This window comes from Acomys minous, assembly GCF_964271855.1.
Source record: "Acomys minous genome assembly, chromosome: 1".
NCBI lineage: Eukaryota > Metazoa > Chordata > Mammalia > Rodentia > Muridae > Acomys > Acomys minous.
Window position 1 is genome coordinate 67607354 of NC_140483.1, and position 20395 is coordinate 67627748.

General features: G+C 48.3%; 1 protein-coding gene across 2 annotated transcripts in view; it reads right to left on the minus strand.

Moving 5' to 3' along the window:
- CCDC93 (CCC complex scaffolding subunit CCDC93) overlaps positions 1–20395 on the minus strand; it is a 72529-nt gene that overhangs the window by 20594 nt on the left and 31540 nt on the right. For both annotated transcript variants that reach the window (XR_014780274.1, XM_084787359.1), the window contains exons 11-16: positions 20158–20244; positions 6777–6893; positions 5439–5501; positions 2115–2188; positions 1074–1155; positions 453–518 (exon numbers count right to left, since the gene is read on the minus strand). Coding sequence is in view for 1 of the 2 variants with exons in the window: in XM_084787359.1 (XP_084643485.1) it covers positions 453–518; positions 1074–1155; positions 2115–2188; positions 5439–5501; positions 6777–6893; positions 20158–20244 (489 nt within the window). In the remaining variant the exon portion in view is untranslated. The remainder of the gene's footprint in view (positions 1–452; positions 519–1073; positions 1156–2114; positions 2189–5438; positions 5502–6776; positions 6894–20157; positions 20245–20395) is intronic.

Consider the following 20395-nt stretch of genomic DNA (forward strand, 5'->3'; position numbering starts at 1 on the left):
ATGAAGTGTGGTAAGGGAAAACAAAATCTAAGAGATCCACAGGCTCTGGTGGCTCAGGCCTGTCATCCCAGCTACTCAGAGGCTGAGGTAAAAAGGTCCAAGTTTAAGGCCACCTTGAGCAAAGCACAGAGATGTTGTTTCAAAATAAGTGTGCCCAAGATATGTAAGAGGGAAACTATTGACTAGCATGGGCTTTCAGCAGCACAGCTGCTCAAAAGTTGCCAAAGACTCGACTTTGTGTAGTTGCCTGTGAGTCACCCAAGGCCCTGGAACTAAACCCACTAAATGTACTGGTTCATCAAGCTGGGCTTGGGGAGAACCCTTCCCCCAGCCTGGCTGTTCGTGTCCTCTCCATCTGGAGACGGAAGGGTCATGTTGCTGAAGTGCTGCAGTCCTTCCACACACCAGCCAGAAGGCAGCTGACGGCACTGGGGGCTAACTGAAGCCTTTACCTTCTCGCCTGGTGCTCTCTCAGCTTTCAAGGTCTCGATGTCCTGTTGTAGCCGGGCCATCTCCTCCTGGAAAAGCAAGATGAAACTTTACAAAGCCCAGGTAAGCCACAACTGGAGGTTAGCTGGCCAACCATGAGCGGCTTGGTTTTACAATTATGTTCATGTGCATGTGCACCTCAGCATATGTGTAGAGGGCAGAGGACGGCCTATGGAGTTGGGTTTTTGTTCCTTCCACAGTGTGCCTCCCAGGGACTGAACTCAGGTTGTCAGCCTTGGTGGCATCATTGCCAGCTGAGCCATCTTGCCTGTCCAACTTAACTATTCAATGCAGACATTTCTTTCATTAGTTTGTGGTGAGCCAAAAGCTGACAGGGAAGGGGGTATTCTGCTCTCATGGCCAAGCTCATCCTTTGAGTAAAAGAGCTCTCCCAGGCTTGCAAGAGCAGAACGCACTTTACCCACAGAGTCACCTCCAGAGCCCAAGTCAGCCTTTCACACTGCACTGGCTGGCACGCCCACCCAGCAGCACAGGGTGGGTGAGGAGTGAGGGGGTGGGTGACAGGACAACCCAAGAGCCTCAGTGGAGTCCCTGCCTGGCCGGCAACACCACAGAGCACTTACCCGGCAGTGTGCTTTAAAGTCCTGTTCCTGGCTTTTCAGACTTTCATTCATGGCTACGAGGGCTCTCAGGCTCTGCAGAATGCTGAGGAGACATCAGACAACTGAACTGCATGGGTGGGCCATTACGATGTGATTTTATGAATCGCCGCTAGGGCCACACTGACAATATGAAGAGCTCCTTTTTAATTTCCTTTGTTTTCCCCAAGGCTGTAATGGGGGGTGGGGGGGTTGCCATGTCTGACTATGCGTTTGTACCCTCAAGCCCACGACGACACAAAACACACATGACAGGAATCTAGAATGAGACTGTGAACTCTGGAACTATCCGTGAGCTTCAGGGATACTCACTTATATATTTAACTGTACTCAGAGTAGACACACTATTAAAACCCATGTGTTCTTCAGGTGCTAGCCCTATTTTAATTAAAACCTACTTTATTACATCTATTTATTTATTTTGTGTGAGAGTACTTGTCAGCATGTGTGTAGGTCCGAGGACAAGCTGTGAGATCCAGGAACTGAACCCGGGCCACCAGCCTTCACAGCCAGCACTTTACCATGAGGAGCTATTGCAGCCGCTGGCTCCTCCTCACATTCTCACTGGCCAGGGCCTGGTCTCTGGCTCCCTGGCTCTAGGATTACAAGTGTGTACACCACGGCCAGCCTTTCAGGTTGGATACGGGATGCCAAACATAGGTTCTCACGTTTAAAAAGCAAGTGCTTTGCCTACTGAGCCCTGTTTCATTGTTTTTAAAAATCAACCATCAGAGGCAGCAGATCAACGCTGCTCTGATGGCAAGGAGAGGAGGAAGAGAGGTCGGTGACTGAGTGCAGCCCGAGGATCTCGGTGAGGAGCATCAGGGTGACTGCTGGTCCCTTTTGGATGATCATGTGCCAGTATCTGATTTCCATGGAGCTCCAGTCCATGGCCTCAGACTCCGTCCCTTGATTAAGTGTCAGACATGCACACATGCACGCATGCACTTGCTCGCATTCACACAGCTTCCTCAAAGGGATGACTACACAAGCTGAGGCCCTTACCTTGGGTCAGCTTTGGCCTCCAGCTTCTCCAGGGCTGCCTGCTCTTTGTCTAGCTTCTCAGCATGACTCTTCAGCTGCAGGAGAGAACAGGGGCATCACTGACCACAGAGACTTAAAAGCAAACAGGAAGCTGTGCTCCATGAACCACCCTGGCTTCCTGGCTCACTTGGGCTAGATGACTGAGCCCACTGGATTTGGTTGCACACTGAGAAAATAGATGTGCCAGACAGATGGGAAAGAGGGAGAGAGGCAGCAGGGAGGGCAGAGTCAACATCTGCTAACTGTTGCTCTGGCGATGACTTCACAGTGCAGCAGAAAGAGGAAGGAAAACCCAAGGCAATGCCGAGAGCCAATGCCTTGGAGTAGGGAAGGGGGCAGGAACACACACATCACATACACACACACACACACACACACACACACACACACACACACACACAGACACAGAGAGAGAGAGAGAGAGAGAGAGAGAGAGAGAGAGAGAGAGAGAGAGAGAGAGGGGCACAGACAGACAGACAGACAGACAGACAGACAGACAGATAGACAGACACAGACAGACAGACAGACAGACAGAGACAGAGACAGAGACAGAGACAGAGACAGGGCGGGAAAGCAAGGATGGGAGAGGAAGAATAACTATTAGAATTCTACTGTCACTGCATGGCTAGCACTTCCCAGCCTCTTGAACAGTGTACTGGCTGGGTTTGTGCCAACTTGACATCAGAGAGGACGGAGCCTCAATTGAGAAAATTCCTCCACTAGACCAGGCTGCAGACAGGCCTATAGGGCATTTCCTTAATTAGTGACCAGTGGGAGAGGGCCCAGTGTCTTGTCAGTGGTGCCATCCCTGGGCTGGTGGTCCTGGGTTCTATAAGAAAGCAAGATGAACAAGCCATGAGGAGCAAGGCAGAAAGCAGCACCCCGCCATGGCCTCTGCATCACTCCTGCCTCCAGGATGCTGCGCTGTTTGAGCTCCTGCTCCGACTTCCTTTGATGATGAACAGTGATGTGATGTATAAGCTAAAAAGCTCTTCCTCTCCAATTTGCTTTTTGGTCATGGCATTTCACTGCAGCAGCAACAGAAACCCTAACTAAGACAAACGGTTTTACCTTGTGAGTTAGCTAAGGGAAAATCTTTAAGAGAATGCAGACTTCAGTGCATAGCGGAATACTTCTGTGCAAGGTGTATGGGTGTGCATATGTGCACTTGCCTGTGCGTGGTGTGCATGTGGAGTCAGAGGCTGATGCTGCAATGTCTGTCTCAATTCTTTGCTTCTCTAACTTGATTTTTTGAGCCCTGATCTCTCACTGAAACGGAAGGCCAAGGTTTCGCTAGCCTAGCTGTCTAAGGAGCCGCTGGGATCCATCTATCCCCACGCACAGTGCTGGGGTTGCAGCCGCCACCAACATGCCAGGCTTTTCCCTCGACAGTCATGTTCTGAACACAGGTCCTTACGCTAACGCAGCAGCACTTTACTCATGAGCCATCTCTCTACCCCTTTGACTGTTTTAACTACATCTTTTCACAATGATCTAGAAAGCAAGGTCTAAAATCCTGACCATGGCAAACTCCATGGCACAGAAATATGCACTCGTGGGCTGATAAGATGGCTCGGGAACAAGACCCGCCCTGCCGAGCCTGATAGTCTGAGTTCAGTCCCTGGAATCCACATGGAAGAGAAATGACTTCCACAAGTCGTCCTCTGACCTCCACACATGTGCTGTGGCACACTTAACAGCCCAGCCCCTGCCACTCCCATGAAATAAATGAATACAAAAGTAAGTAAGTAAGTAAGTAAGTGAATAAATAAATGTTTTCAAGAGAAAACATGCACGTGCATATATGTGACCCATTCAAACAAAATGCAAATTTAAGAAGTTCCTAGTTGAAAATGGCAGTACAGCCAGGTGTCGCACCAAATCCCTGTCACCTCAGGTCTGCGAACAATCCAACCTAAGATGCTGGAGCGTGAAAGTGGGTTAACTCACGGGAAAAGACAGAGGGCTGGCATACGGGAACAGACGGAAGACAGCTATGGAGAACTAGCCAGCGTAGGTGGGGAATAGGGCTTGGAGGGCTGAGGCCTGCATTAGGAGAGCGAGGCTGACAGAGCAATGAACCCTGACTCCGCTACACAGAAGAGAGCATCTGAGGGCCCCAGATGGCTGGCAACAGCAAAGAGAACAGGAAGCTTCCCAGCTCTGGTTATCTGTTGCCATCAGCTGATTTGCTACATGGAAAGCAGCACCCTTCCCTGGAGACAATGGGAGCAAGCTGCCATGGCGGCCAGTACTGTGACCCCTCTGGTGTCTAGAACCCCCGTGAGATGAGCTCTGGACAAGCCTGGGAGCTAACTGGGTTCACTGAGCTGGGAAGGCCTACCCTACCGGTGGGAGGCACTACTACCCCTACTCCCATCCCCCAAACCCCCAAGCTGGTGTCCTAAACTGCAGGAAAAGGAGAAGGTGAGCTGAGCACTAGCTTTCATCTGCCTGCTTCCTGACAGGATGTGGCGCTGCCTTGACTTCTGCACTACAGAGAGCTCCGTGCCTCAACCCTGAGCCAAACTGAAGCCGTGCCCCCTTAATCTGCTTCCTGCCAGGGGTTTTGTGACAGTAACGAGTCAAGTATCTGGGAAGAGTATATGGTATTGAGAGATGGTGTGAGGGAACTTTAAACCAGATGAACATATGACCTAGACCTCAAACATCTGAGCACAGGCAAAAACTGGCGTAGCCACTTGTGAATGAATTGCGACCAAAGCGCTAACTATAGCGCTATGTAAGCCTTGGATATGAGGAGTGCCCGCCCGCAGAGACCCGGGAAGACAGTGCTCATTCAGAAGGAATTAGCCTTCCATATGGGAATCACAGCTGTGACTGGGAGGGTTGCGCGGCAGATAGAGAGAGGTTAGAGCTGGCAGGCCAGCCCACCGACCGCTGACCCAGCTTTCCTGGGAGGCCATGTGGCTGTCTCCATGGGTGTCACGTGCTGTTACTATCTCTCTGCCTCCTTCCATGCCCTGCTTCACTTGAGGGGGAAATCCAGTCTGAGGGGCAGGCTTCGCAGAGATGAAACTTTGGTCTGTGTCATGAGAGGGCTCAGAACACCCATGTCTGAGCAGCGCTGTTGGCAGAATGCTGCTTTCCTCAGCTGCTGTGGAAGTGACAGGTTCTGGCCCCAGAGTCTAGTCCACAGGGAAGGTACGTGGCATGGCGGTGCTTGGCCCACGCCATCAGTTTACCCACACTGCTGTGATGTGACCTGGGAGGGGTGACTGTGGGCCCTGAGGTCACCGTAAATGAGGGGGGAGATCTGCTTACCTCTGCCAGTGTCGTCTTCGTGTCACTGTACTTGGCTTGGAGGCTGGTATGATTTGCTTGCAGCTGTGAGGGGGAGAGAAAGGACATTTGTTTGAATGGAATCCTTTTCTCAGCATAGACATTGATGGGACCCCTCTTTTAACAATGAGAAAGTAGGAGCCCAGAAAGGCTGAATCCGATTTAACTGCAGGACTTTCGCTTTTATTTTTTGAACAGTTCTATATTTACTTATTTTGGTGCTAGGAAGTTAACCTAAGGTTCCATGCATAATAAACAAGGAGTCTACCACTGAGCTATACCCATAAGCCACTGTGGCTCCCCTGGCCTGATGCTCTAGACAGCAGCAAAGAGGCAATAAGCCACACCCATGAACTAGTGTGGGGCACCTCCGTAGCACTAGGATTATAGGTGCATACTGCAACTCCAGGCTTTCCACGTGTCCTGGGATTTGAACTCAGGGCCTCATGCTTGCACAGCAGCCCTTCACCAGCTGAGCCATGTCCCCAGATGGCATGTAGCATCTTTTTATCATCTAAGGACTGTCCCTGAGTCCCATTGTCTGTCTTCTCTTTTGTCTGCTTTCCAGGGAGGATGTATGAAGGTGTTCCAAAACAGTTCTACCTGTCACCAAGAACTACAAATGACCTTCCCAATAGCTCTCTAAAAAAAAAAAAAAAGAAGAAAGAAAAAAGAAAATCTGGGTGTAGTGGTGCACAGCTTTGATCCTAGAACTCAGGAAGGCAGAGACAGGCAGATCACTGTGACTTTGAAGCCCTTCTAGTCTACAAATCGAGTTCAGGACAACAAAGGCTGCACGGAGAAACCCTGTTTGGACCCCCCCCCCCCCATCACGGGGATGGAGAGAGGCTTAGTGCACAGAGTGCCTACTGTGCAAGACTGGAGCCTGGAAGCCATGTGTGAAGCTGGATGAGGGAGGCAGCCTGGCTCTAATCCCAGTGCTTAGGAGGCAGAGACAAGCGCTACCCTGGCAACTTAGCTAGACTGGCCCGACTGGTGCAGAGACACCTTGCCTCCGTAAATAAAGAGGACGATGACCAAGGAAGGCATCCAACACCGGCCTCTGGCTTCCACGTGCCCACCAGGCACAGGCATGCACATCCGCACATACACACCTGCCCACACCCGTACACACCCACATCCTACACATCTGCTTTATTTACAAAGTCACATGCAGCTAGGTTGGACTGACAGCTGGACTATGGCTGCGCCAGAGCCGCCTCTGCCCAATCCACCACAAGGCTCTCTTTCTTCATTCAGTCATCATCTTCCCGTTCTCTCCCCTCTTGGAAGAATCGAGTTTATCATAAAAACGCTCACCTCTTCTAGATGTTTGGTCTTCTGCAGAATCTGCTTATTCAAGGAAATGACTTTCCGCTGATGCAGTTGGGAGGTTCCTAATTTTTCTGGACTTTCTTCAGCCGACAGCTCAGATTGCTGTGGGAAAACCCAAAGCAGACAGTGAGCTCACCTTCATTCTCCATTCAGTCTAAGCAAAGCGGTTCTGGGCAGCCAGTCACACCCAGCATGGTGTCTACGACGTCCTACCCAACAACTGAGGTCCAGGCCGGCAGATTCGGCTTTGGAGCAGGGGGAAGCACGGTGCAGGCCGCCCAGCTAAGGTCATGCTGAATCATCCAGGCAGCGGAGGGCCCTGAGGGGGCCACTCAGAGGTCTTAGCAGTTTCTTTGGAAGACCACCTGGAATCACTCAGACTTACAATCTGGAGCTGGCGAGGTGGCTAAGTGGTTAAAAGTACTTGCCACCACGCCTGATGTGTTTGATTCCCCCACAACTATGGCAGAAGGAGACTCCCATAGGTACTGGCTGTCCTCTGATCTCCACATGTGTGCAGTGGTATATGTGCAAACAAAGATGCACACATACACACACACAGTAAATAAATAAATGTAATAAAAAATGAAAAAAGGCTGATTCTTTTTTTTTTTTTCAAGACAGGGTTTCTCTGTGTAGCCTTGACTATCCTGGACCCACTTTGTAGACCAGGCTGGCCTTGAACTCACAGGGATCCACCTGCCTCTGGCTCCCGAGTGCTAGGATTATAGGCATGTGCCACCACGCCCGGCTAAGGCTGATTCACTTTCAATGTTTTATAACCATACGGTTGCGGAGTCCAGCCATTTCTGAGCATGTATAATAAGCAGCAAATCGGCTCATCTCTCTCCCTCCGAGTGCCGCCCTTTAACTACTTCCTCCTTCTGTTCTTCTGTCTTAGGAGAAGGCAGGTCCAAGAAGGAGAGAGTTGCCAAGAGAAGGCATGCGGTAACCCTTTGAAAATGGACAAGGAAGGAAGGGGACGGAGAAGGCCAAACAGTCGTAGACACTAAGAGCTGGAGGTGGGTACAGTAGAGACTTCTGGGTGTAGTATCACAGGGTGAACGACTGACATTTCTAAAGAGGAAATAACTAGTACTAAGGAACGTGCAAGCATGGAAGCAAGGGCTTACGAGTGATGGCTCAGGGGCAAACACGCTTGCCAACAAGCCCCAGGTCCATCATGGCGGAGGAAGAGAATCTACTCCCAAAAGTTGTCCTCTGAGTTACATGTATACCTCCAGACTCCTGCCAGTCCCACTAAGAAATATTTTTGTTTGTTTTTTGTTTTTCTTTTTGTCCTTAAAGAAAAGAAGCAGCTTGGTATAAAAAGCTAATAGAAACTTTTTCCTCAATAACCCTGGTAGGGAGTGGAGGAGCCTGGAGAGATGGCTCAGCCATTAAAGGCACTTACTACCCCTGAACCGGACCCTGGTTCAGTTCTTAGCACCTAGATGGTGGCTCACAAAAGCTTGCAATGCCTGTTCTGGGAGATCTGGCACCCTCTTCTGGTTTCCATGGTTACCAGGCACATAGAAAGTGTAGGCAAACCCACCCATAAATCTTTTTAAAAGGGAACCCTGGGAGAAGAAACAGATGTGGCAGCAGTCCTTATAATAGATAGCTCTGCTCAACAGCCAAACGCCCTTTGCGACTCCAAGTCCAAGCTAGCCAGTGATTTCCAGCCTGAGTGTGGCAAACCTCTGGGGTAGTGAACTGTCCCTGCATGTTCTGGAAAGTCTGGGAAGTGCAGGCCCGGGGAAGAGAGAAGGCAGCAAGGTGGAGTAGAAGCTGCGCAGGCGTAAGCTCTCCTTAGCCTGGTAAGGTTCTCCCTGAATAACTTACACCATTGCTAACAGATGATAAAGGTTTCCTTTGGCTGTTGTGGATTTGTTTTGCTGTTTAATGACTGGAGTTGGGCAACAGTGGGCTGGCTAAGGTGGAGAGCCAGGAGTAATACTGTAGACTGTGGGCTGACCAGCCACAGAGGAAACAGAAACCTCTGGGGCTGGAGGCTCAGCAGTTAAGTGCTTTCAGAGGACCAGAGTACAGTTCCCAGAACATGATTTGTGCCTCACAACCATCGCTAAATTCCACTCCAGGAGCTCTGACGGCTCTGGCCTCCAAGAGCACCTGCATGCACATGTGTGTGCACACATGCTCACATGCAATTGAAAAGACAGAAAACTAAACCGTCAGGCATCCATGCCAGCATTTTAGAAACTGCCCACCAACATGCCCATGTGGTGGCTGTGTTAACTGTCAACCTGCCAGGCTCTGGGATCACCTAGGAGGCAAGCCCCCAGGCACATCTGGGAGGGGTTAAGGGGACTGGGTTAAAGGAGGTAGCTCAGCTTGCTGGATTTCTAGAAACTGCAGATAACATTTTAAGATTAATTTTGTACACACCAAGGTATAACTGATAGCCTGGGGCAGGATAAACTCTTTCCAAAAACTACTTGGAGGTAGAAGAAAAAGAACAGGAGTAAAGACCACACCCCCACTGCATCCCCATCATTTCAAAGCCAGTTACAAGGAACTTGACGAACCTTATCTGCTTTGGCTGGCCCATCCTGAACAATGTTATTAGTTTGGCCCTGTTTGTAGCTAGCAGCTCATTTCCGAATGACATTTTTAATATGCAACCTCGCCCCTGACACCAGGCCTGAGAACACTGCACATCATTATCAGATCAGCCTGCTGTTTTCTTTGGAGCAATTCCTTTCCCATTCACAGTCCTTCTCAGTATGCCGTAGCTCTGTGTTTGCTCAGGCTGCCCTAGAACTGGCACTGTGGCACAGGGTGACCTCCAGCCTCCACGTCACAAGTGCTGGGGTCACAGGAGCGCACTACCATGCTCGGTGTAATCAATGCTGTCGATCAAGCATGAGCTTTACTCTATCAATCTGGTCTCAAATTCACAACCTTTCTCCCTCCCGTCAACTGCTTTTACAGTCAGTTTCCAGACTGAAAACTGCTCTTTTCTCACAGTGCATGCACCTCACATATCTATAGCATATATATGCTAAAATATACCCCGGAAATTTATTTACAAGAATTTTTCTTGAAGGAAAACAAGTAGATATTTTAGTATCTGGAAAAACAATTTTCAAGCTCTTTGGTCTCTGTCTCTCTCTTGCCCTGTTCTCACCAACCACACTGAATTTTGAGCCAGAGATCCTCATGACTCTGTAAGGGGCTCTCATAGCTTCTTTTTATAGTAATAATAAAAAGAGGCGTTATCTGCCATCACACACTCATTTTGTCATACCTGTGCAGTGAAAGCTTCTAGATGTTACATGTGATGTTGCTCGAATGCAGACATGCAATACATTGATTATTATCTGTAAGCCAATCAACCCATAAGCGCTTAGTCCTCAGAAGGTTTTAGAGACCCTTAAAAGGGATGCTGAAGCTAAAGTTGTTGAGAAATATGACTTACATCCAAAGGGTCTGGCTCCCTTGTGACAGCTGTTCTTGGTTATCAAGAACTTGATGACATCTGGAATTTAATAAAACCCAAGAACCTGGGTGTACCTGTGAGGGGTTTTTCTCGATGGGATTTTGGGGCTACACTTTGCTATGGCAGCCTATATAATGGATATGGAAGAAGAAAGCTTTTGCCTGCTTGTCCTCACTCTCGCTGGCAGGTTCATCTGCCTTGATGCTGAGGCACTCCTTCTTCACTGCTCTTAGAGAGAGCCTACTATTTTGGGATTCTGATGTATGTTGAAGACCAGCTGAGACATCCACCCATGGACTAAACAATATTGCATTCTTGGATTTTCCATTTAAAGACAGCCATGGTTGGATTAGCTAAATCACAGCCTAGAACAAATCACACACACACACACACACACACACACACACACACACACACACACACACACACACACACCCCAGTTCCATTCCTTAGAGAACCTTGACTATTACACTTGGTAATCTACTCAGTCCCTGGAACTCAACAACTGACCCACTGTTTGGGAGAGTAAATAAATTGCAGGGGCCCCCTAAGAGTTTAAGGAAGAAAGGGAAAGCTCTCTCTGCAAACCACTCTCTGAGAATCACATAACGGGGAGAAAATGCATACACAAAGAAGAACCCTGAAGTCTTTTCAGATCCATGGTAAATATGCTCCAAGAAGCAAGAGTGCCAGAATCCTTCTGTTAGTGCTCAGTATAGACAGTCTGGAATCTCTCGCTCATGTGTGTTCATGTTTGTGTGGATATGTGCACCTGTGCATAAGGGTGTGTGCACACGTGTGTGTGTGTGTGTGTGTGTGTGTGTGTGTGTGTGTGTGTCTGTGTGTCTGTCTCTATGTCTCTGTCTCTGTGTGTGTGTGTGTGTGTGTGTATGTGTAAGCCAGGGATTGATTTTGAAAGTCTTCCTCAATTATTTTTTACCTTATCTTTGGAGACAGGGCCTCTCACGGAAACTGGAGGTCCCTGATTCCACTAGGTTGAATGGCCAGTGGTCCCGGAGGCCTTCCAGGCTCCATCTTCCCATGATGGGATCACAGCTATGCGAAGCTGCATCCCACCTTTTAAACACATGGTGGGCATCTAAGCTCAGGTCCTCAGGCTTGTGTGGTAAGATCTTACGCACCGAGCCAGCCCGCTAACCCCTGTAGTTTCTTACATTTTCATTTATAAAATATTAGTTCAATTTAATTCAGGAGTCTGAGTACTATATATCCATATTGATATATTTCTCTAGTCTAAGTGAAATTATAAATACATGTATGTGTCCACTATTCTAGCTTTTGAGTCTAGACGTGAGGCTTCAGGAAGCTATTTTTTCCAGTTGGGAATAAGCAGTTAATCCTAATTGAAGAGTGCGCTTATATACTTTTTTATTTAAAAATTTAAATGTTTCTTTCAAATTATCTTCATAACAGCCAAGAGAACCCAGAATGAAGGCAGAGAAAGGCCCTAGAGCAGCCAAGCTCATCCGACACCGGCTGACTGAAAGCTACAGTGGGAGAGGAGGGGGAAAGGAGGCTGAAGAGGGTGAAAATGAACCTTTAACAATAATACAAGTTGGTGAGATGAAGAAGACAAGATGGGGCTTGACGCCCAACCCTTGATGGAAAAGAGTTTAAGTTGTGAGTATCTTAACAGTCTATTTATAAAATACAGCATCTGTCCAAAATGGCTAACCAATGACAGACACGCCCCGTGCGCCCACTAAGGAACAAGGGTTAATATGCTGGCCTCATTTTGTACAACAATTGCAGATTAAGAACGTGCCTGTAAAGCCACGGTGTGGATTAGCAGATCTGCTGCAGAGCTCATGTTTTCTAATATGACAGATAGAAATGACACCTGTTCTTAGGGGAGATGGCTCTAAATGTCACTTGATGGCATTAGGCTAGTTCAAAATGTTAAATACCCAAGAGAAATTGAAATGATTGCGTTTCCTAAAACAATATCCTTTCTGAATCGAATGAGCCCCTGAAGGTTACCTATGCATTAACCTCTATCCCTGTTTTCTTTTTTTCCACACTAGAGATCAAACCCAGGCTGCTGTGCATGATAGGGAAGTGCTCTGCCACTGAGCTGCGTCCTGGCTTTCTTCTAATTCAGGGAGCTCCCCCTTATTAATTCCTTCTTCCAACCACAAAACAGCCTCTCGGATGAGAAAGGGAGGACCCCTATGCGCCCGCCTTACACGGCATAAAAGTTCTCCATAGTAACCCAAGTAATTTCAGTTACCAGCATCTTACAAGCCTCCAATTGAAATCATGCAAATGGATGACAAAATACAGCTCAGATTCGCTCCTAAAACAAAGCTATGAGGTAGGACGAATGCCATGGAATTCTGGGAGGCCAGAATGCAAGCGAATACAGGGATCTAGAAGGTTCATGCCCTCAGTGAAGCAGGCTGGCCTGTCTGGAGATATTCTCCAAAGCCCTATAATGTCTAGCTTGGATTTTACAGTTGATTAATAAAAGGACATCCTACTGGGACTCTAGGTAAGAGAAATATAGGAGCTGGGGAAATAGAAGGATCCAGAGGATCTTAGAAACCTACAAGAAGAACATTGTATGGGGTGGATCAAGGCCCAGGGGTGTCTGCACAAACTATTGTACTAACCAAGGACAATACAATAGTAAACATCGAACCCCTACTCTGATCTAGCCAATGGACAGGACATTTTCCACAGTTACGTGGAGAGTGGGGACTGACTCTGACATGAACTCTGGTGCTCCATATTTGACAACCTCCCCTTAGTGGGGAGCACTGGTGGCACTCAAGGAAAGAATAAACAGGCTACCAAGATGAGACTTGATAGCCTGTGACCACATAGTAGGGGAGGAAATCCCCCTCAGTAATGGACCTAGGGGAGGGGAATAGGGTGGAGGTGGGAGGGAGGGAGGAACGGGAGGATACAAGTGATAGGATAACAATTGAGTTGTAATCTGAATAAATTAAGAAAAAAGAAAAAAGAAAGAAAAAAGAAAAGCACCACATTAGCTTCGGCTTTAGGGTAAGAGGACAAGGTCCACAATGAAGTGTCTGAAGCCAACTGACCAGCTTCATACAGAGTTCTGTCATCTAAATCCACAGCATTTCCTGCATGCCTACAAGACTGCAGGCCTGAAGCCATGTGTGGTGGCCCACACCTGCCATCCCAGCCCTTGAGAGGGGCGGGCAGGCAGACCAGGAGTTCACATCCTCAGATACACAGTGGGTTGCAGCAGCCTGAGCTCCATGAGACAGTCTCAAAACCCAACAGAAATCACCTGCCAGTGAGGACTCTAAAGTGGACCGGTGCTGAGGTGTCCCCAAGTGCCTGAGAAGTAAAACTACCACATTTTTGGACCATAAGATGCTCCCCACAAAAAATGTGTGTGTGTGTGTGTGTGTGTGTGTGTGTGTGTGTGTGTGTGTGTGTGTGGTGGTGGTGGTGGTGGTGGTGGTGGTGGTGGTGGTGGGGAAATTAGAGTGTACCTTATGGTCCAATTACTGTTTTTACTGTTTTTCTGGTTTTATTGCTCTAAAAACTGGGTGCGTCTTATAGGCCAAAAAACATGGTAGGTTTTTTTGTTGTTTGTTTGTTTGTTGTTGTTGTTTTTAACAGTGCTGCAAAGTCTGCCTCTAAGAATCTGTTCCACAAAGAACAGGCTGGAGAGGAGGCTGAGTGGGTAAAGGCACCCGTCACCAAGCCTAACGGCCTGAGTTTGATCCCTGGGACCCACACAGTGGAAGAAGAAAACATCTCTGCAAGCTGTCCTCTGACCTCCATGTGAGTCACTCGTGTGTGTATACCATGCTGTGTGCACCCACGCCTAGCATGTAAATGTGGGTGTAATTTCAACCCCCTCAGAGAACACTGAGAAGTCAAAGCACCTAAGCCAGCAGGAACAGGCAAGGGGATCAAGCCTGATAACTCTGAAACACACGCATGTGGAAGTGACTTGTCAACTTGTGTAAGAGCGACTACAGTTCTTCCACACCACGACGCCAGTGGCCCTCACGGCCTTGCTTGCTGTCTTCTGGACATATAGTAGCGTGTAAGTAACCTGAAGTGTTCCTCATGGAAGGTGACCATCCACTCTCCCCAATCCATTCTGCTTTGTGTGTGTATGTATGTGTGTGTGTGTGTGCACGCATGTGCGCACATGTGTGTACATGGATGCATGTGAGTGGAGCCACAGATCAACTCTTGAGTGTCACTCAGGACATGCTCATTTTTTTATTCTTTGAGACGAGGTCTCTCACTGGACCCCGGGGCTCACGGATGGGGGCCAACAAGCCCCAGGGCTCCTCCAGTCTCTCTTCTCCAGCAGGGAGATTATGAACGTGCCCACCATACCCATCTTTTATGTGGGTTTTGCCGACTGAACTCAGGTCCTTATGCTTGCGCAACTGAGCCATCTCCATAATGCCCTACTTGTTGTTACACTTGTCTTAAGAAGCTTTACACATAACCTAGAAAACAGTGGCCAAGTCACAAAACTGGGGTGGTTACATAACATGAAGCCAGGAGCCTCAACTAGGCAGATAAACTATTAATTTCTTCTTCTGGGTCCATCCTGTTAGATTTAGTATATAAATGTCCTGAGGGCCTCTAGGTGCTAGGCACCATGTGCTAATTTAATGACACCAGCCTGTTCCTGTGGGAAATCACCATCCCCAGTCTACAGAGGTGCTGCCAATCATGGTCTCAACTTGGATATAACAAATGGTGTGAGTGGGGGAAAAAAAATGACCCGAGCCTGTCAAACAGAGACGAAGCTCTCTTGGGATGGAATACAGAGATATGGGAAGAGCCTGTAGGACTAAAACCGTCTGTGGCCAGGCCTTCAGGCAAAGACTTTAAGAGAAAGGCAGGCACAGGTAGAGGGCCATCACAAATGCTGAGTCCCGGGGTCCCCAGAAGGCAGCCAATCAGCACAAGGCTTTCCCTTGCAGGCTCCGGCAGCAGAGTTGCTGTCACGCACACCCTGGCCAGGCAAGTGGATGATGGAACTGAAGAGGTACTACTCCGTTCCAATTAGTTCACACTGTCATGTGAAGTGGTCCAAGTACTGAAAATAAGTGACTGTTGAGTGCTGAGCCCTAAATGGGACAACTGCACCAGATCCCTTGAGGTGCACTAGAGGCAGGGGGATGGGAGCGGAAAGAATGCAGAAGCCAGGGGTTGGCAAGAGGGGCCCTGAAACACTATCCCTCAGACATGACATGGCCACAGCACTGATGAACTCATAGATGGCTGTAGTCACCTGCATAAGACCCTCATAAGATCAAGTCAGTCAACTTTCCATCCCCCCCGGGAGGAGGGACGTCCATGAGCCTTCACCTGGCAACCCACAGAGCAGCTGATGGTTCCGGGGGGAGGGACAGTCACTCTCTTCAGTCATGTAGCCATTGGTAAGTTCTGCCCAGGCTACAGTAAGTAGTCCTCACCTGGGCTTATCCAAATAGCCTTATACCAACAACAACAACAACAGCAGCAGCAGCAAAACACAAAACATACAAAAATAGGATTTGTTGGAAAGAAGGGTGGATGACAGGGTAATTGGGATGAAAATAACCAAGAGAGGTTATATCCGTGTATAATATTGTCAAATAAAAATATAAGAATGATGTATTTTATGAAAATATAATATAAAAAAATCACCATGCAGGTGTGTATGGGGGGTATCACAGCTGCAAACCTATGCTGAGCTACTTGAGCATCTGACTTCTCCAGAGGAAGGGTTCTTTCCTTTGTAGTTTGGCATGTGTACCCTTGGACCAGCCCCAGGTCTAATTGTCTGCTGAGACAAAGGCGCTCTCAGGACCAGGTGCCAGAGTGCAGTCCTCAGAATCAAAAGGTCAGGAGTGGTGGAGCCTTCCAACACCAGCTACGGAAAGAATGCCTTCTATAAATAGGGCTCTTGAGGGCAGAGAACATGTCTCCCCATGGAAATGAGACGACAAAGGGGACAGCAAGCACCCAGGCCGGGATGCTCTATCTTATTTTATTTCAGAACTGTTATTCGTTTCATGTGTGTGTGTGTACACATGTATGGAGATCAGGAGACAACTTGTGGGAGGCAGTTTTCTCCTTCTACCACGATCATCACACTTGGTAGCAAGAGCCTTCATTGGATGACCTATCTCATTGGCCTAAAATGCTCATATAGCAGGAGCTATATGAGAATGTCATAATGTGTTCTGTGGTGACATCGAAAGTCACTGAATGCTCCAGAGGAAACTTCTATAGCTTCCATGGACCAACAAGATGTCTTAGTGGTAAAATGCTTTTACCATTCAAGCTGAAAGATCTGAGTTTGCCCATTAGTCGAGTTAAAGGAAGAAAAAGAAAACTAACTCCCCAAAGTTGTCCTCTGGCTTTACACATAGAATATGCAAGTGTGCCTCCTATCTCACTCACACACTCTCACACACACACACGCACGCACGCACGCACGCACACACACACGCACGCAAATGCACACACACAAAATAATAATAAGTTTAATTAATTAATTTTTTAAAAAAAGAAGCTTCAGCGCCCAGCAGCCTTGCTGCGATTGATGCTGTGTGAGCCCCAGGCTGTACCAGGTTTACTTCTGTGGTCCATGTCTCGCACACTCATCCCTCTCAAATACCGCGCCCAAAGCAGCTGGTGGCTGGCGGTGAGCATAACGGAGAAGCCATATGGTCACTGCAAGCTCAGCAGCAGAACTATGCGGGCACACACAGTTCAACTTCTTCCCAGTGGCCTTCCGGCTGGCTGAGCAGTCAGGCTGTACAGGCTGCTGACTCTACATGGGAAGCAGAAGTGCTAGAGCTGCCCAGGAATGCAGGAAGAACTGAGCCTCCGTAACCTACGCTTTCTCATCTGCAAAACGGATAGAACATTATATATCTTATTTTCCCAGCACCGAAACTTGTACTGCTCAGTGAGTTGCCCGGTTAAACAATAGAGCGTGGTGGGTCCATGTTGACATTAACAAACAAGAACAAGTAAGTATAAAGATGAGGGAGGCAGAAGGTCATAAGCAAGCAGACAGCTTGGAAGAATCAATTACTTTGGGCCAGCGAGATGCTCAGTGACTAAGGGCACTTGCCACCATGCCTGACGTGAAGAGAATCAAGCCTGGCAGGCTACTGTTGACCTCCACAACTAAGTCATGGCACACACTCGCCTCCCCACCATACACACGAGCACACGAGTACATAAAGGGTAAAATATTATCTTTCAGAGGTTAAAAAAATGCTGGGCTCGGGGGATGGATCAGCATACCTACAGGTGAAGACAAGAGAATATTCTGGAAGCAAATGGGCCAGGAGGCTTGTAGAACCCAGCGCTGAGCAAACCAAGAGAGACTTCAAACAACATGGAGGGTAAAGACCAACTCCTGAGGTGGTCATATGACCCCCACATGTTGTGCACACATCATACACACATATACTAAAAGAAAGTTGTGAACTAACAGTTTACTAAATACCTACAAGAGAGGACATGCAGATTCTCCTTCCGGAAGACGGATCTACCTACACCTTCAGACCCACAGAATCCTCTAGGACGCCCTCAGGACCTACCAGAGACATCAGCTGAGCTGATTCAGCTGGCTAAGCACCAAGGTGTTAAGATGGCAGGTGGTGGGCTAGCAGCAGCTTCCAGGGTGTGCATGCCCTGGCCTAGCTTCTTTCTTTTATTCTGACTTCTAAAGAGGCTTCTGGAATTAGTGGAGTCAGAGAAGTTCTAGACAGTCAAGCTGTTATGTTGTCTGCAAATCACAGTAACAGATTCTTCTCTGTTAAAACAAAGACTGACGTACTGGGAAAGTTAAACATCAACACTAAAAGGCTCCGGTGAGACCTTCTAGAACGTTCTGAGAGTGTTAGGCATTGGGAATAGGGAGACAAGGCTCCCAAGCTCAGAGCCTCCGGATGCTCATGAATTACAACCACAAAGGCTTTGTCACATCCCTCCCCCTGCTGCCTTACAGGGACCATATTAAATTGAATTACATATCCCACGGATGGCTTTGAAACACATGGATTACTTATCCCATTATGTTGTCAGAAGAACCTGTGAACCTTACAACTGAGAGAATACCCTGGCATTTCTTTATTTCTTTCCTCCTCATTTTTATATCTCAAAGCCCAGCACCTTTCAAGTACTTGCTCCAGGCAGGCTGTTCACTTTATTCCTTGTTCACAAACATCTTTTTTATACTCTACCCTGCGAAAGTGGGTAGGTCCTTTCTCCTAACTAAGGAGAAATATGCACAGGTGACAGTCCAGCTTGGGGTCTTCTCAAGAAGCCCTAATGGGGTCTCCCTGGAGTACTCCGTCCTCACCTCTGCCCTCAGCAGCGATGCTCCCGAAGTAACTGAGAGCAGCAGCATCAATCTGAGAGGAAACCCCAGAGCCCCGTTGGGAGCCAAGCCATGGTGCTGGGGCCAGGAGACAGCAAAGCAGGGGTGTGGTGCGTGTGCGCCTGTGTGTGTTGTGAGTCATGGTCACAGGACTTTCCTTGTAGCATCTAAAGCAGAGCCAAGTTCCACATACTCAGACTCTTCCCAAACTCAGACCCCAGGATGAGTCCTTCCCCTCCCTCTCCCCTCCCCCCTTCCCTTCCACTTCCTTTCTATCCTCCCCTCCTCTCACTTGTCTTCCTCCCTTCCTTCCTTAGAGGTGGTCTCCCTTAATAAGGGCTAGCCTCAAACTTTCCATGCTCCTGCACGTCTCCCGTGTTTTTACAGACATAATCTAGACTCTCCTTGGAGGAGACTCCTTGGAGTCTCAGTGGGGAACTGTCTAGATCAGGCTGGCCTGTCGGCATGACTGGGAGGGGATTTCTTAGCTGGGTTCACTGAGTGGGGAATGCATGCAGGTGACATTTCATGGACGGGGCCATGGGCAGAAGGAAAAGGAGAGAGGTGAACACCAGCATGCACACACTAACTGCCTGCTCTCTGCTCTTGGCTGTGAGGACTGCTTCACATTCCTCCTCACTCACCGCCCTGCAGGGATGAGCACCCTGAAACCCTTTCTCCCAGAAGTTGCTTTTGTGGGGTATTTTATTTATCACAGCAACAGGAACGGAAAAACTACCAAAACAACCTTGTAAATGAGACGTCACCCAGGCCATGGCACAGCCACGCTAGACTCAGTAATATGTGAAATAACACATCCCTGGGCTGGCCAGTTGGCTCAATGGGTGAAAGTGCTTGCAGGAGTCTGTCTGACCTCCTGAACCCATATAAAGGTAGAAAGAGAAAATCTATTCCACAGCGTTGTTCTCTGACCCCAACATGTGCGCTGTAGTAACCCATATAAACATATCAATAGTAAATAAAAAGTTAAGAACTAAAGACTGTTCATCATCACTGCATCTCTGGAATATTCAAGGTCTCCTGGCCTCTTCTTAGGCTGGAAAAATAAAGTAACACTGAAATATGACTAAAGCTTTTGTTCATTCTACATACTTTTTAATAAAGTGCAACAGGAACTTTTGCCTTGGGCTTGGCTGAGTTATGGAGTTTGCCACCTAAGTGGCAAATGGCACCATTTTTCAGCTCACTTGTCAAGCCAAGCCTGAGTTGTCGGCAGCCTGACAGGGAAGGAAGGATGACTGCCTGGGCTTGCAGGTGGCGACATATTAGATGTGGTCGTTATTTTAAGACACAGTTTTCCCTTAATGTTCATAGAAAAAATGGGTACCTTGGAACAAAATGAATTTAGCTCATGGCCAAGTGCAGATGGCTGTGCAGGGGCAAGCCTGGCGTTGGTGTTTCTGGCATATGTGACTAGCGAATTCCAACTAGACTCCAGGATTGCATAGGGAAGGAGCGAGGACCTGGGATGGTAAAGCCGTGGGTGTGACCTGAGGCCCAGGCTCTGACAGGCAGCGACGTACCTTCTCAGCGTACTCAGACACTATCTGCTTGATCTCGGCAGAGCAGAGACCCACGATCTGGCCCACGGAGCTTGCAGTAAGACGGCTCTGTAATCAAATAAGGTATATTCTCAGGGACCCCTGCCCATCGCAGAACTGTCACACAAAATTCACAGCGTTGCCCTAGGAAAGTGATGTGGCTTTGACCACTGACTCACCCACAAGACTCAGGACAGGAGTCAGAGCCACCCACCTCCTG